Genomic DNA, 14,381 nt, shown 5'->3' on the forward strand with positions numbered 1-14,381 from the left:
TGGACAGAGCGTGCCACGGATTGTGTGTGTGTGTTTGTGTGTAGGGGGGCTATGGAAAGCCACTGGGTGGTTAGGTATGACTCCTTTGAGTGTCCATAAAAAGCATTAAAAAATTCTGCTCATCTGTGGTAAGCTATGTGAATAACGTGGTAAGAGACGTGAATAAAGAGATACGCCTCCGCCTATAATATCTGATTTTGATTTATAAGGACGGGGTCAAGTTTACAGTTGAAGCTGCTTCACTGAACTTTGCCTCACGCCACACCACTACAGAGTTTAGTTAGCTTCTTAGCTAGCTTTAAAAGGCATTAGTGTTTTTAGCCTATTTAGCTTTAACCAGCTAATTTGCCACTGCCATTATGGATATCAGAAATGAAACCACAGAGGCCGCCGCCAAGCCCAACAGCGCTGAAGCTGCCGTGCTCCAGCTAGCTCCATTCCACAAGTGCCGCCAGGATAATGGCTTCACAGCCCCCTCCACCCCCGACTGTTCCTGATAATTAATAGCAACTGGTTCATAGGCAGAGAGTGGCTGGAATACTAGGTTACTGCAGATGCGACATTTTGGTTCCCATGTCAAAAGTCCTGTATTAGGTCTAATGCTAATTCAGACAAGGCCTTGACCCAAGGCATGTATTCTATCTGGAAGCATGCTATTGATAGAAACAAAGGATTCGCTAGACACGCATAAAGCAAGGAGCATTTGAAATGAACTACACTATGGAAAGAAAAACAAGTTGTATTCGGCTGCATTCACATAGGCTGTTTGTAATTGGTGAATTACCCTATCTATCCTGTAGCCTATATTCGTTGCCAAATAGGCCTTGCTTTACAGTGTAGGCCGCTGTCCGTTGTGCTGATACAGGGGAGATGGTTTACAGATTTTGCGCCAACATGTCACTTTAAAAGCACTCAATGGTCTTGGAGTCTCGGCATTTGAACTTTATGTTTACTATGGTGTAGCGTTATATAAGTAGAATTCAATATAATTCCAATGCAAGAACCCCCCAAAATTGTGCCCCCTCGCCGATTTTAGCTGCCCCCTTAGTCACTTTATCCTGGTGCCGGGTCTGCTCTGACTACTCTCTTGCTCTACCTTCCCTCTCCCAAAAATGTCAATAAGCTATTAGAATGGCAAGGGTGATACCATGTACAGTAGCTCCGTTTTTTTTTTTAAAGGCATCATAGGAGTAACACGTTGTTTAACTAATGTACCAACTTACGACTGGATCATAAATATAGTATAAGGCTATTTTATTCTCAGTATACAATCATAAAAATATCACACCAAAAAATCACTACCGGCCTATACAATTAAAATTGTAACAATCGGTCCTCACATCTCCACTGTGATAGCATGTGATATAGTGATTTAGAGTCATGGCTCCAATGAATGTACAAACATACTGTATGTGTCTGATAGAGATGTGTGGTAACTGAGTGATGTGACAGTCGCTGCTGTGCCTCACCAGTAGGGATTACTCCATAAGTGTAGTATGCAGACCGTTGGTCTGTAGGGAGCTCTGAATTGCATCAACCTTTAACCCTAAAAGTGCAAACAGGGGTAAATTCTAACCCCAATGGGTTAAAAAAAATAATTCTAAACCATATTTTTATCATAACATTTTACGACATTGTCAAGCAACTAGTCACAGACAAAAAACACAATTAACCACGATTTATGTGATAAAATGGAGGGTGGAAAAATAATCTCTCTTTTGTATACTAGTGGTGAGCGCCTAAAATGAAAATGTTGTATCAATAGTTAACTTTGTGATCAAATTTGGCACAGAGGGTAGATAGATGTATGTACCCTTAAAAAAATATAGATATGGAGCCACCCCATTTTTGCCTTCTATGGGGAGTGGTAGACTTCTTCATAAAAAATACATCAGAAATGTAAATCCATATTTAGCTACAGTGCATTCGGGAAAAGTATTCAGACCCCTTGACTTTTCCACATTTTGTTACGTTAGAAATTCAAAAATTGATTACAATTATTGCATCCATTATGTCTATCATGGATTCATATTCTATTTGGAACGAATTGATGACATGGGAATATGGCCAGACGTTTTTCCTGTCCACCTGATTAGAAGAAAACCTTGAGGCTGTATAAGTCACAGAGAAGTGTCTTATGCAATGTAGTCTCAACATTGTTGACTGTAGCTAATACACTGACTGGCAGTTTTTGAGGATCACCTTACTGTTTTTGAGGATTTACCAACCAATGATCTCTATTGCACAGCATGGTAGGAAGAGAGCTTGATAGTGAAACAATCGAATCTGCCTCGGGACTTGGTGTGCTTGAAAAATGACCAGCACACATCCTGTCGGTCCTGACGGTTCGCTGCAGTAACAGACCCCTGAAAATAAGTAAAGAGAGGAGCTACCCAGTCCTTCCCGCGCTAAGGCCACTCACTTCCTCTAGTGGTACATGCAGCGATATACCATGCCTTCAGATAGTAGTTACACCCCTTGACTTCTTTCACATTATGTGGTTACAGCCTGAATTCATAATGTATTAAATATATATATATTTCTCTCACCCATCTACACACAATACCCCATAATGACAAAGTGACATTTTAGACATTTGTGTGAATTTATTCAAAATTAAATACAGAAATATCTCATTTACATAAGTATTCACACCCCTGAGTCAATACATGTTAGAATCACCTTTGACAGCGATTACAGCTGTGAATCTTTCTGGGTAAGTCTCTAAGAACGTTGCACTGTTACGGTGAGTGAATGAGGACCCAAAAGCGAATTAACTTAAACAGAGCTTCTTTAATAACCAAACATAGGTAGGCTCAGATAGACCGGCAGATTCCGACAGGACAGGACAAGGTTACAGCGAACATGACGATAGTCTGGTTCAGGCATGAAACACAACAAACAAGAATCCGACAAGGACAGGAGCAGGAACAGAGAGAGATATAGGGACCTAATCAGAGGGAAAAAGGGAACAGGTGGGAAAAGGGGTGACGAGGTGGTTAGGAGGAGACAAGGCACAGCTGGGGAAAAGAGGGGGAGAAAAGGTAACCTAACAACGACCAGCAGAGGGAGACAGGATGAAGGGAAAGGACAGAGACACACAACATGACAATACATGACATGCACACCTGGATTGTACAATATTATTATTTTCAAAATTATTCAAGCTCTGTCAAATTGGTTGTTGATCATTGCTAGATAACCATTTTTCAAGTATTGCCATAGATTTTGAAGTAGATTTAAGTCAAAACTGTAACTAGGCCATTGGGAACATTCACTGCCTTCTTGGTAAGCAACTCCAGTGTAGATTTGGGCTTGTGTTTTAGGTTATTGTCCTGCTGCAAGGTGAATTCATCTACCAGTGTCTGGTGGAAAGCAGACCGAACCAGGTTTTTCTCTAGAATTTTGCCTGTGCTTAGCTCCATTCCATTTATTTTTTATCCCAAAAAATTCCCCAGTCTTGAACGATTACAAGCATGTCGATAACATGATGCAGCCACCACTATGCTTGAAAATATGGAGAGTGGTACTCAGTAATGTGTTGTATTGGATTTTCTCCAGATATAACACTTTGTATTCAGGATAAAAAGTGATGTGCTTTGTCACATTAGGTTAGTATTGTGGAGTTTTCTCCTATCACAACCATTCAACTCTGTAACTGTTTTAAAGTCACCATTGGCCTCATGGTGAAATTCCTGAGTGGTTTCCTTCCTCTCTGGCAACTGCGTTAGGAAGGACGCCTGTATCTTTGTGGTGATTATGTGTATTGATACACCATCCAAAGTATCATTAACTTCACCATGCTCAAAGGGATTTTCAATGTCTGCTTTTTATTTTTACCCATCAACCAATGGTCTTTGTGGTTAAATCTGTGTTTGAAATTCAGTGCTCGACAGAGGGACCTTACATTTATGTAAGGGGCGGCAGGGTAGCCTAGTGGTTAGAGCGTTGGACTAGTAACCGGAAGGTTGCAAGTCCAAACCCCCGAGCTGACAAGGTGCAAATCTGTCGTTCTGCCCCTGAACAGGCAGTTAACCCACTGTTCCTAGGCCGTCATTGAAAATAAGAATTTGTTCTTAACTGACTTGCCTAGTTAAATAAAGGTAAAAAATACAAAATAAAAATAAAATAAAAATGTGTGGGGTACTGAGATGAGGTAGTCATTAAAAAATCTTGTTAAACACTATTCTTGCACAGAGTGAGGCAATGCAATTTATTATGTGACTTGTTAAGCAAAGGTTTACTTCTGAACTTATTTAGGCTTGCCATAACAAAGGGGTTGAATCCTTATTGACTCAAGAATTCATTTGTAAATATTTAGAAGAACAGAATTCCACTTTGACATTGTGTTATTGTGTGTAGGCCAGTGACAAAAAAAAATCTAAATTTAATCCATTTTAAATTCAGGCTGTAACAACAAAATGTTGAAAAAGTCAAGGGGTGTGAATACTTTCTGAAGGCACTGTAAATTCCTACTTCAACTCATTGTGTGGATCTCATGAGATGATAAGCCTTTTCAATAGTCAAGCGTACATTTGGATTTCGTTAGTAAATAAAAACATTGTGCTAAATTGTACATATAGTACACCATTAATGACAGACTGGGTGTTATTGTGGGTGTCTACTTCCTTCAAAACTAAAACTAACGAACATTTGCAACGACCGTACAGAGGGCGCAGAAATTTCTTCTTGGTGGCGTCAATTTGGAAGATGAACAAATATACGTTTCTATGTGTCCTGTGCATTTTGGTGAGTTGACGATCAACATTTTATCGTTGACATACTTTGTATAGGGTAAACTCTAACACTTTATTATTGTCAGGGGGTAGCTAACTAAACTAACTCCCATCCAACTCAAGTCACTACGCCGTGATCTTGCGTCAATTAAATAGATGACTACACAACTACAAAACACGATGTATCAATACTCTGGTATATCATATATTTAAGACATATTTAATTGTCAACTAACATAATTGCCACTGTAAGATACATGTATCTTTATAACTCCGTAAAGTTTAGCCTAGTCAAATTCATTCACTCGTCTGTGCTGAAGACAAGTAACGTTAGTTTCACTTTCGATGTACAGTATGTGTATTTTTTTATTCACTTCTTGGGACTTACCACTGGAAATGTGGGTAATATTTGTTTGAGACGTTGATCAATGAGATTTCATTCTTTATTCACCCACCTAAAATACAGCCAGAAATGTGTTGAATTCCCACCCAATGTGTTATCACTATACTTTCAACCACTTAAAAGCACAACAACGTTCAAGATGGAATGTTAAATACACGGAGTATACAAAACATTAAGAACACCTGCTCTTTCCATGACAGACTTACCAGGTGAATCCAGGTGAAAGCTATGACCCCTTATTGCTGTCACCTGTTAAATCCACTTCAATCAGTGTAGATGAAGGAGAGAAGATAGGTTAAAGAATGATTTTTAAGCCTTGAGACATGTATTGTGGCTCCGGAGTGGCACAGCGGTCTAAGACACTGCGTCTCAGTGCTATAGGTGTCACTACAGACATCCTGGTTCGAATCCAGGATGTATCACAATCTGCCGTGATTGGATGTCCCATAGATGTCCCCGCTGGGCGCACAATTGGCCCAGCGTTGTCCGGGTTTGGCTGTCATTGTAAATAAGAACAAAAGATTTAAGAGCCTTTGAATGGGGTATGGTAGTATGTGCAATTCGCAATGGTTTGTGTCAAGAACTGCAACACCGCTGGATTTTTCACACTCAACAGTTGGATGTTACTCATTTTAAGGTTGAATAAATACTGTTGCTTTAGTTTGTAAGATACATTAAATGGCCTAAAGTTAAGGCTAATTAATTTATTGCAAAAGTCATCTTGAATTGTGTTTGGTTGAAATATCAACATTTGAAGGAGATGTATCTTTTGTGCCACAGACTTTGAATCCAGTTTGTCTACAAATTAATAATTTATATGTTGGATTCACACTTCCATTTCATCCAAAAAATGTATGTTAAAAAATAGGACTAAATTATATCAAATCAAACTTTAAATGCAGTTTAGATAAAATTAGATTCAGTCTTATTTTTTAACTTAGGTTTTTGGTTGAGATGGAGACTTGAAACCAACATATTAATTAACAACTTGAAGATTACAGGCTGTATCACAACCAGCCGTGATTGAAAGTCCCATAGGGCTGCGCACAATTGGCCCAGCGTCGTCCGGGTTCATGTTTGAGAATTGATTGCTTCACGTGTGTGTAAAATATTACTGTTGGCAGATTTTGTTATTCATAGATTTTAGATGTGTATGGCAATGTGTTGTTTTTGCCAAACGCTATATGTCCATTGTTTAGCTGGAATGGAATGTTTGTATCCTGAATATTTGACTGTGATATATGGTTGTCTCACCTAGCTATATTAAAATGAATGCACTTTAATTATTAATTCATTTATTTAACCTTTATTTAACTAGGTAAGTCCGTTAATTAAGAACAAATTATTATTTACAATGACGGCCTACCAAAAGGTAAAAGGCCTCCTGCAGGGATGGGGGCTGGGATTAAAAATACAAAATAAATAAAATATAAATCATGACAAGAGAGTCAACACAACACTACATAAAGAGAGACCTAACACTTACTGTACTGTAAGTATGGTTCCAGGCACCCCAGCTTGAGTGTGTCAAGAACTGCGACGATGGTGTGTTTTTCCATGCTCAACAGTTTCCCTGTGTATCAAGAATGGTCCAACACCTAAAGGACATCCAGCCAACTTGACACAACTGTGGGAAGTATTGGAATCAACATGGGCCAGCATTGCTGTGGAATTCTTTCAACACCTTGTAGAGTCCATGCCCTGACGAATTGAGGCTGTTCTGATTGCAAAAGGGGGTGCAACATAATATTAGGAAGGTGTTCAAAATGTTTTGTACACTTGAGTGCATATCAAAGCTAAGCAGGGTTGGGCTTGGTTAAAAATCCGGATGGGAGACCAAATGGATAGCTGTACAGTATATAGGTCAATTCTCCAGTAGCATTTGCTTCTCAGCCCAAAACAAATTCCAGATAGTGGATATAACATTGAAGATCTGATGTTGTGTCAAAGGTACAAATTCAACATATTTGATACAAGGTTTTTGATACAAGATTCTCTATGTTGAAAATTGGTGACCATGATGACATAATCCTGAGGTTGAAATGTCACCCTCAACACAACTGTTGATTACTTTTTTCAAAACTTAAATGTATTATCTACGTAGATTCCACATCACAATACATTGACAAATTACGTTGAAACATGTTGATTCAACCAGTTTGTGCCTAGTGGGTTGACACACATAGGCATGTTTTTTTTCTTAATGATCATTATTGACCTTCCAATCATACTTAAATCACTAATACCCGCTCGCTCTTTCTCACTCGCTTCCTCTCTCTTTTCACACACACACACACACACACACACACACACACACACACACACACACACACACACACACACACATTGTGTGCCTACTATAACTGCCTACTTACTCTGTCTGTTTTAATAACACGCAATAATGTCATGGCATTTAACAGTGTATAGTTCGTTCAGCTACAACTTCCAAAGCAGAGCAGAGTTCCCAAGACATAACCATCAAATTGCGCACCAAAAGGCAGAGTTGTCAAGATGGCAATTACCAATATGAAAACAAGACATGCTGTCTCTGTGCTGCTGGTAAGCATCTAAAATGTTTAATATTATCTGTATTGAACTATCTAACTTTAGCTTTTTTATGGTCCCCACCATGACAGCATAATACCATAATAACAGCGCAAGAACATTTACTTTGGCGTGAGAACTGAAATGTTCACTAGTTATTATATGTACTGTCTCAGTCAACTGTAAATTGCATGAATAAAATGATTGTATGCTACTATGTCTTTCCCTCTGACTCCCTATGTCTTTGTACTCTGTGTGTACAGGCCATCATCTGGACAGCCACTGTAGTATGAACACAGACGATGGGACCTGCATTCTCTGTGAGCTTGGCAGAACCTTCAACAGTTACCCGAACTTCCTGGACTCTTGTGAGCCCTGCACATCTTGCAACCCTAAAGGTAGGCATACACACACACACAACAGGTGGAACTAACACCCTAACATAAGTCCTACCTACTGTAGCAAGTGAGGTTTCTAACGTACTGTCATTGTGGTGGTTGTCCTCCGTAGCCAATCTGGAGGTGGAGGACAAATGTACCATCATCAGGGACACAGTGTGTCGATGCCAGCAGGGCCACTACTGTGACAAGGGGAAGGTGCACTGCAGGGCCTGCTACCCGTGTACCATGTAAGTCCAGAATACTGTAGTTTAACCAAATAACCATCAAATAAAACATTGATTTGGTTTATTGTTTGTAAATGCTAAAGGTAGACTCAGCGAAATGATGTTGCCACGAGTAGCGCCACAGATATTGAGATGAGTGAGATGCAAGACTTTGCTTTCCCACAGTCACACACAGTATCTGCGCATGTACATGTGTTCGCTTCACGCTTTTAAAGTGTGGTAGACACGGGACCAAAACAGCGGAGAAGTTGAGCCTCACGCTTCAACACTTACTTGATGCGGACATTGACCCACTATGCTGTTTAACTTTCTGCATCTACGTCATATCGCTGGGTCTACCTTTATAACACATTGTTAAATCGGTTGTAGGCCTATTATTATATAGACTAGAGAGATATCAACCTGCATCAAATCTTTTAATTTATCTTCAAGATGTGGGGATGAAGGTACCAAGGTTGCCTGTACCACCACCAACAACACCATATGCCATGACGACCAAAAACAAGGAGGTTTGGGGATTGAGCAAAACCATAACATTTCAATGCAGTACAAAGATGTGGTTTCACTTACAGTATGATTATAATAAGTCTGTTTTTTATTTGAAAATGTGGCTGTTATTTTTCATTTCTTTGTTTCAGGAGGAAGAACTCATGCAGCAGTACTTGGCTCAGTTATGGTTATTGCAGTTTTTCTTATTTTTTGCTGTCTGAGGCGAACAAATAAATGTTGTTTTGGTAAGCATTTGGGTCATTCAGACAGCTGTAGGCTATGCTAAACCACCACAAGGAGGCACAAGAGATTGTTCTATAATTTTAGTTAGTAAAGCAGTTGGAGAGAGCGGAAGTCTGTTTTTCGTTGGAAAGCTCCCTGTCCAAAAGTATCAAAATTATGTTTTCACCCTTGAAACATTTTTAAAAATGTCTGTTTTTGCTTCATTAGGGAAAAAGCTGGGGCAAAATGGTGGTTTGACCAAAATGCCCAACCAGAATTTAGAGGTAGCTGAGGTAATTATCTTCAATAAGTTACACTACTCTACCCTGTCCTTGACCAAAACCACTGCTTAAAACACACCCATGCATCTCTAGTGCTACATTAATGTCACAGTACATACACTACATGACCAAAAGTATGTGGACATCTGCTAACCGAACATCTCATTCCAAAATCATGGACATTAACATGGAGTTGGTCGCTCTTCTGGGAAGGCTTTCCGCAAAATTCTGGAACTTAGCTGCGGGGACTTGCTTCCATTCAGCCACAAGAGCATTAGTCTGGCACTGATGTTGGGTGATTAGGCCTGGCTCGCAGTCTGTGTTCCAATTAATTCCCGAAGATGTTAGATCGGGTTGAGGTCAGGGCTCTGTGCAGGCCAGTCAAGTTCTTCCACACTGATCTCGACAAACTATTTCTGTATGGACCTCGCTTTGTGCACGGGGGCATTTTCATGCTAAAACAGAAAAGAGCCTTCCCCAAACTGTTGCCACAAAGTTGGAAGCACAGAATTGTCATTGTATGCCGTAGCGTTTAGATTTCCCTTCACTGGAACAAAGGGGCCAAGACTGAACCATGAAGAACAGCCCAGACCATTTATTCCGCAACCAAACTTTACATTTGGTACTATGCATTGGGGCAGATAGCTTTCACCTGGCATCCGCCAAACCTAGATTCGTCAGTCAGACTGCCAGATGGTGAAGCGTGATTCATCACTCCAGAGAACGCGTTTCCACTGCTCCAGAGTCCAACGGCGGCAAGCTTTATACCACTCCAGCTGACGCTTGGCATTGCACATGGTATCTTAGGCTTGTGTGCGGCTCCTCTGCCATGGAAACCCATTTCAGGAACCTCTCGACGAACAGTTCTTGTGCCGACGTTGCTTCCAGAGGCAGTTTGGAACTCGCTAGTGAGTGTTGCAACCGAGGACAAATTATTTTTACGTGCTTCAGCACTCGCCGGTCCCATTCTGTGAGCTTGTGTGGCCTACCACTTCGCGGCTGAGCCCTTGTTGCGCCTAGACGTTTCCACATCAAAATAACAGCACTTACAGTTGACCGGGGCAGCTCTAGCAGGGCAGCAATTTTACGAACTGACTTGTTGGAATGCTATGACGGTGCCACGTTGAATGTCACTGAGCTCTTCAGCAAGGCCATTCTACTGCCAATGTTTGTCTATGGAGATTGCATGGCGGTGTGCTTGATTTTATACCTGTTGGCAACGGGCGTGGGTGAATTAGCCAAATCCACTAATTTGAAGGGGTGTCCACATACTTTTGTATATATAGTGTATCATGACACTTATTATAATTACTGAGTGAAATTTCATTGGTGAATTTGTTTTACTTGTAAACATTTGTTTGCTTATTTGCAGGAAATGCAGCCACTGAGGGGTAATGACGTCATCAATATTACCATGTTTACTAATATGACCCATATATGCCATCCCCAACTAAGAATTAACCTCAATCCTGCTTCTTGGTTTCAGGTATTGACCTCTGGCCACATCTCCCAGATGTCGCTAAGACCTTGGGGTGGAAGGACATGAAACAGGTGGCCGAGCGCAGTGGGATGACTATTGCCACCATAGAATCCCACCAGCTAAACTATCCCAATGACTCCGAGGAGCAGTGCTCCAGCCTACTTAGGGCCTGGGTGGAGAAGAAGGGGATGACCACAGCCTCTGAGACACTGATCCATACTCTACGCCGCATGAATAAAAATGCCAAGGCAAATAATATCATGGCTATCATCAGCAACAAGGAAAACATAGTTTCGAACTCCGGGGTAGAACAAGTGTAGATACCGTACGGTCAGTGGTACTGTCCATGCCAGTACTAAGTACCTATGTGCAAATGACCTGTTTGTTGCATTATAAAATATATATTTATTTACAGTTGAAGTCGAAAGTTTACATACACCAAATACATTTAAACTAAATTTTTCACAATTCCTGACATTTAATCATAGTAAACATTCCCTGTTTTAGGTCAGTTAAGATCACCACTTTATTTTAAGAATGTGAAATGTCAGAATAATAGTAGAGAGAATGATTTATATAAGTCTTTATTTATTAAATTACATTCCCAGTGGGTCAGAAGTTTACATACACTCAATTAGTATTTGGTACCATTGCCTTTAAATTGTTTAACTTGGGTCAAATGTTTTGGGTAGCCTTCCACAAGCCTCCCATAATCATTTTGGTCCATTCCTCCTGACAGAGCTGGTGTCACTGGGTCAGGTTTGTAGGCCTCCTTGCTCACACATGCTTTTTCAGTTCTGCCCACAAATGTTCTATAGGATTGAGGTCAGGGCTTTGTGATGGCCACTCCAATACCTTGACTTTGTTGTCCTTAAGCCATTTTGCCACAACTTTGGAAGTATGCTTGTGGTCATTGTCCATTTGGAAGACCCATTTGTGACCAAGCTTTAACTTCCTGACTGATGTCTTGAGATGTTGCTTCAATATATCCACATAATTTTCTTGCGTCATGATGCCATCTATTTTATGAAGTGCACCAGTCCCTCCTGCAGCAAAACACCCCAACAACATGATTCTGCTACCCCCGTGCTTCACGGTCGGGATGGTGTTCTTTGGCTTGCAAGCCTCTCCCCTTTTCCTCCAAACATAACGATGGTCATTATGGCCAAACAGTTATATTTTTGATTCATCAGACCAGAGGACATTTCTCCAAAAGTGCGATCTTTGTCCCCATGTGCAGTTGCAAACCGTAGTCTGGCTTTTTTATTGCGGTTTTGGAGCGGTGGCTTTTTCCTTGCTGAGAGGCCTTTCAGGTTATGTCGATATAGGACTCGTTTTTACTGTGGATATAGATACTTTTGTACCTGTTTCCTCCAGCATCTTCACAAGGTCCTTTGCTGTTCTGGGAATGATTTGCACTTTTCGCACCAAAGTACGTTCATCTCTAGGAGACAGAAGGTGTCTCCTTCCTGAGCGGTATGACGGCTGCCTGGTCCCAGTGTTTATACATGCATGCTATTATTTGTACAGATGAATGTGGTACCTTCAGGCGTTTGGAAATTGCTCCAATTGTACATCTCCAATTGACTCAAATTATGTCAATTAGCCTATCAGAATCTTCTAAAGCCATGACAGAATTTTCTGGAATTTTCCAAGCTGTTTAATGGCACAGTCAACTTAGTGTATGTAAACTTCTGACCCACTGGAATTGTGTTACAGTGAATTATAAGTTAAATAATGTGTCTGTAAACAATTGTTGGAACAATTATTTGTGTCATGCACAAAGTATATGTCCTAACTGACTTGCCAAACTATAGTTTGTTAACAAGAAGTTGGGGAGTGGTTGAAAAACAAGTTTTAATGACTCCAATCCAAGTGTATGTAAACTTCCGACTTCAAAAAGTATAGCTCGTGATTAGATTACAAAACTATTTGTATCCACATTTGTTTTGAGACTAGATATGGTTCGTATTATTGTGGAACAATTATATGAATGGTTTGTAGGTTGACTGATATATACAACATTGTACACATTATTTTTATATCAAATGTTTAAGTACGCTCTCATTGGTTTGACCTGTACTTCCATTTTGTATACCATTTGGTATTATTAGTTTACAAATCAAATTGGAAGATACATCTGATGAATTTGAGACTATTTATTTATCACCAAGCCAAGAGTGCTAATGTATGTAAGATTGTAAAATCCCAGCACAAAATACAGAAAATATTAAAAAGAATTGAGCTGTTACTGTGTACTAGTGTTTCTGTGTCAGAGAGCATCAAATGAACTGCAAAACAAGTGATACTGCACTTCTCACTTATTTCAACACGGTGTTGGTATTGTATAGAGTGCCTGTTATTATTTCGTCTGTCACTCAATTGGTGGAGTCAACCACTAGCCATAAAATAATGTTGAGGATTTACACCAACTTCTGAACCAGAACAGTATTTTAACTTTGTGCCAATGAGTCATCACTATCCTTTCTTACAAACAGAGCCACGGTAGACTTTGGCTAAGATTGGCATTATTATTATTATTATTGGGGCGGCAGCGCAGCCTAGTGGTTAGAGTGTTGGACTAGTAACCGAAAGGTTGCAAGTTCAAATCCCCTAGCTGACTGTTGTTCTACCCTGAACAGGCAGTTAACCCACTAGGCCATCATTGAAAATAAGAATTTGTTCTTAACTTGCCTAGTTAAATAAAGATACAATTATTACAAATTCATTGTTCTGCATGTTCTGCATTATAATATACATTATATTTGGCTCATATTGATTTTATTATGATTTTATAAAATAGTATGTGTATGTGTTCACATACAATTTGCAAAGTGATGATGACCAGTGGAAAAAATTATACTTTCAAAGAAATGAAAGTTGGGCACTTGTTTATATTGCAGTGCAATTATTTTCCTTCATTTTATCTACACAATGTCCCTTTCCAGATTGTGTGGCAAACAAATCAAAGGTCAACGACGATAATGGTGTTGGACTTTCATTTCTTTGAAGACTGGCAATATTCTCCTCCTGATTAAGTGGCAGTAATGAAACAAAAGGCTGTGAAGCTTATGAGGTATAGCCTGGCTGAAGCCACCCACGTGAGGACGAAGTTAGGTGTAAGCTAGGCTATATGAAGTAAGCCCAAGACAAAAATGGGTGAAAAGCCCAATATTGTGTAGTATTTCAGTCAAATACCTAAATGATCAAGAGCGTATCTGAGTAGTTTGTTGAAAAACTGTTAAAGGATAACTTACACTATAAAAAAAAATATATATCCAGTTTTTACATTAACTTACTGGAAGCCAGTTACTTCTAAGTTACTGTTACAAAAATATACAGTATGTGCCTGTAAATTGCAAATAACATTTGGTTTAATAGTAAACTATTGTAAAGTTTAGTTTTCTCTCTCAAGCATTGCCAGTCAGTCACATTCCCTAATGACTAGGGGGAGGAAAATTAAATGAGATGGGTGATGATCTAAAAGTGATCCACAGTTATTCAAAGGCACAGAGAAATAACACCTAAAGCCATGCCTGTACTTTTATTCATTCACATGAGTTTTATTCACTCATGCTTTGTTTTGTAAGGTGAGTAATTT

General features: G+C 39.7%; 1 protein-coding gene across 3 annotated transcripts; it reads left to right on the top strand.

Moving 5' to 3' along the window:
- The first annotated feature begins 4,467 nt into the window (after window positions 1-4,467).
- Window positions 4,468-13,031, top strand: LOC110529004 (tumor necrosis factor receptor superfamily member 6). 3 transcript variants are annotated; one of them, XM_021611157.3, is made up of 9 exons: window positions 4,468-4,749; window positions 7,560-7,698; window positions 7,947-8,081; window positions 8,194-8,311; window positions 8,741-8,817; window positions 8,947-9,042; window positions 9,248-9,312; window positions 10,673-10,691; window positions 10,787-13,031. In XM_021611157.3, exons 1-9 carry the CDS (start codon window positions 4,504-4,506, stop codon window positions 11,098-11,100), a joined length of 1,209 nt encoding a protein of 402 aa, XP_021466832.2. In that variant the 5' UTR covers window positions 4,468-4,503; the 3' UTR covers window positions 11,101-13,031. The 3 variants fall into 3 exon arrangements, 2 of the variants coding, with proteins under 2 accessions (XP_021466832.2, XP_036840893.1); XR_016497135.1 differs by having other exon boundaries at window positions 4,485-4,749; window positions 8,947-8,984; XM_036984998.2 differs by lacking the exon at window positions 7,560-7,698 and having other exon boundaries at window positions 4,616-4,749.
- Window positions 13,032-14,381: the final 1,350 nt, after the last annotated feature.

The sequence above is a fragment of the Oncorhynchus mykiss genome, chromosome 1 (assembly GCF_057628025.1).
Source record: "Oncorhynchus mykiss isolate SJ-2025 chromosome 1, ASM5762802v1, whole genome shotgun sequence".
Lineage (NCBI taxonomy): Eukaryota > Metazoa > Chordata > Actinopteri > Salmoniformes > Salmonidae > Oncorhynchus > Oncorhynchus mykiss.

Bases quoted from the DNA above. Each gene is read 5' to 3' on its own strand.
- LOC110529004 (XM_021611157.3), top strand. From the start codon at position 4,504: ATGATAAGCCTTTTCAATAGTCAAGCGTACATTTGGATTTCGTTAGTA. The intron at 8,082-8,193 runs GTAGGCATACAC...TGTCCTCCGTAG, and splicing joins CACATCTTGCAACCCTAAAG to CCAATCTGGAGGTGGAGGAC. The intron at 9,043-9,247 runs GTAAGCATTTGG...TTGCTTCATTAG, and splicing joins AACAAATAAATGTTGTTTTG to GGAAAAAGCTGGGGCAAAAT.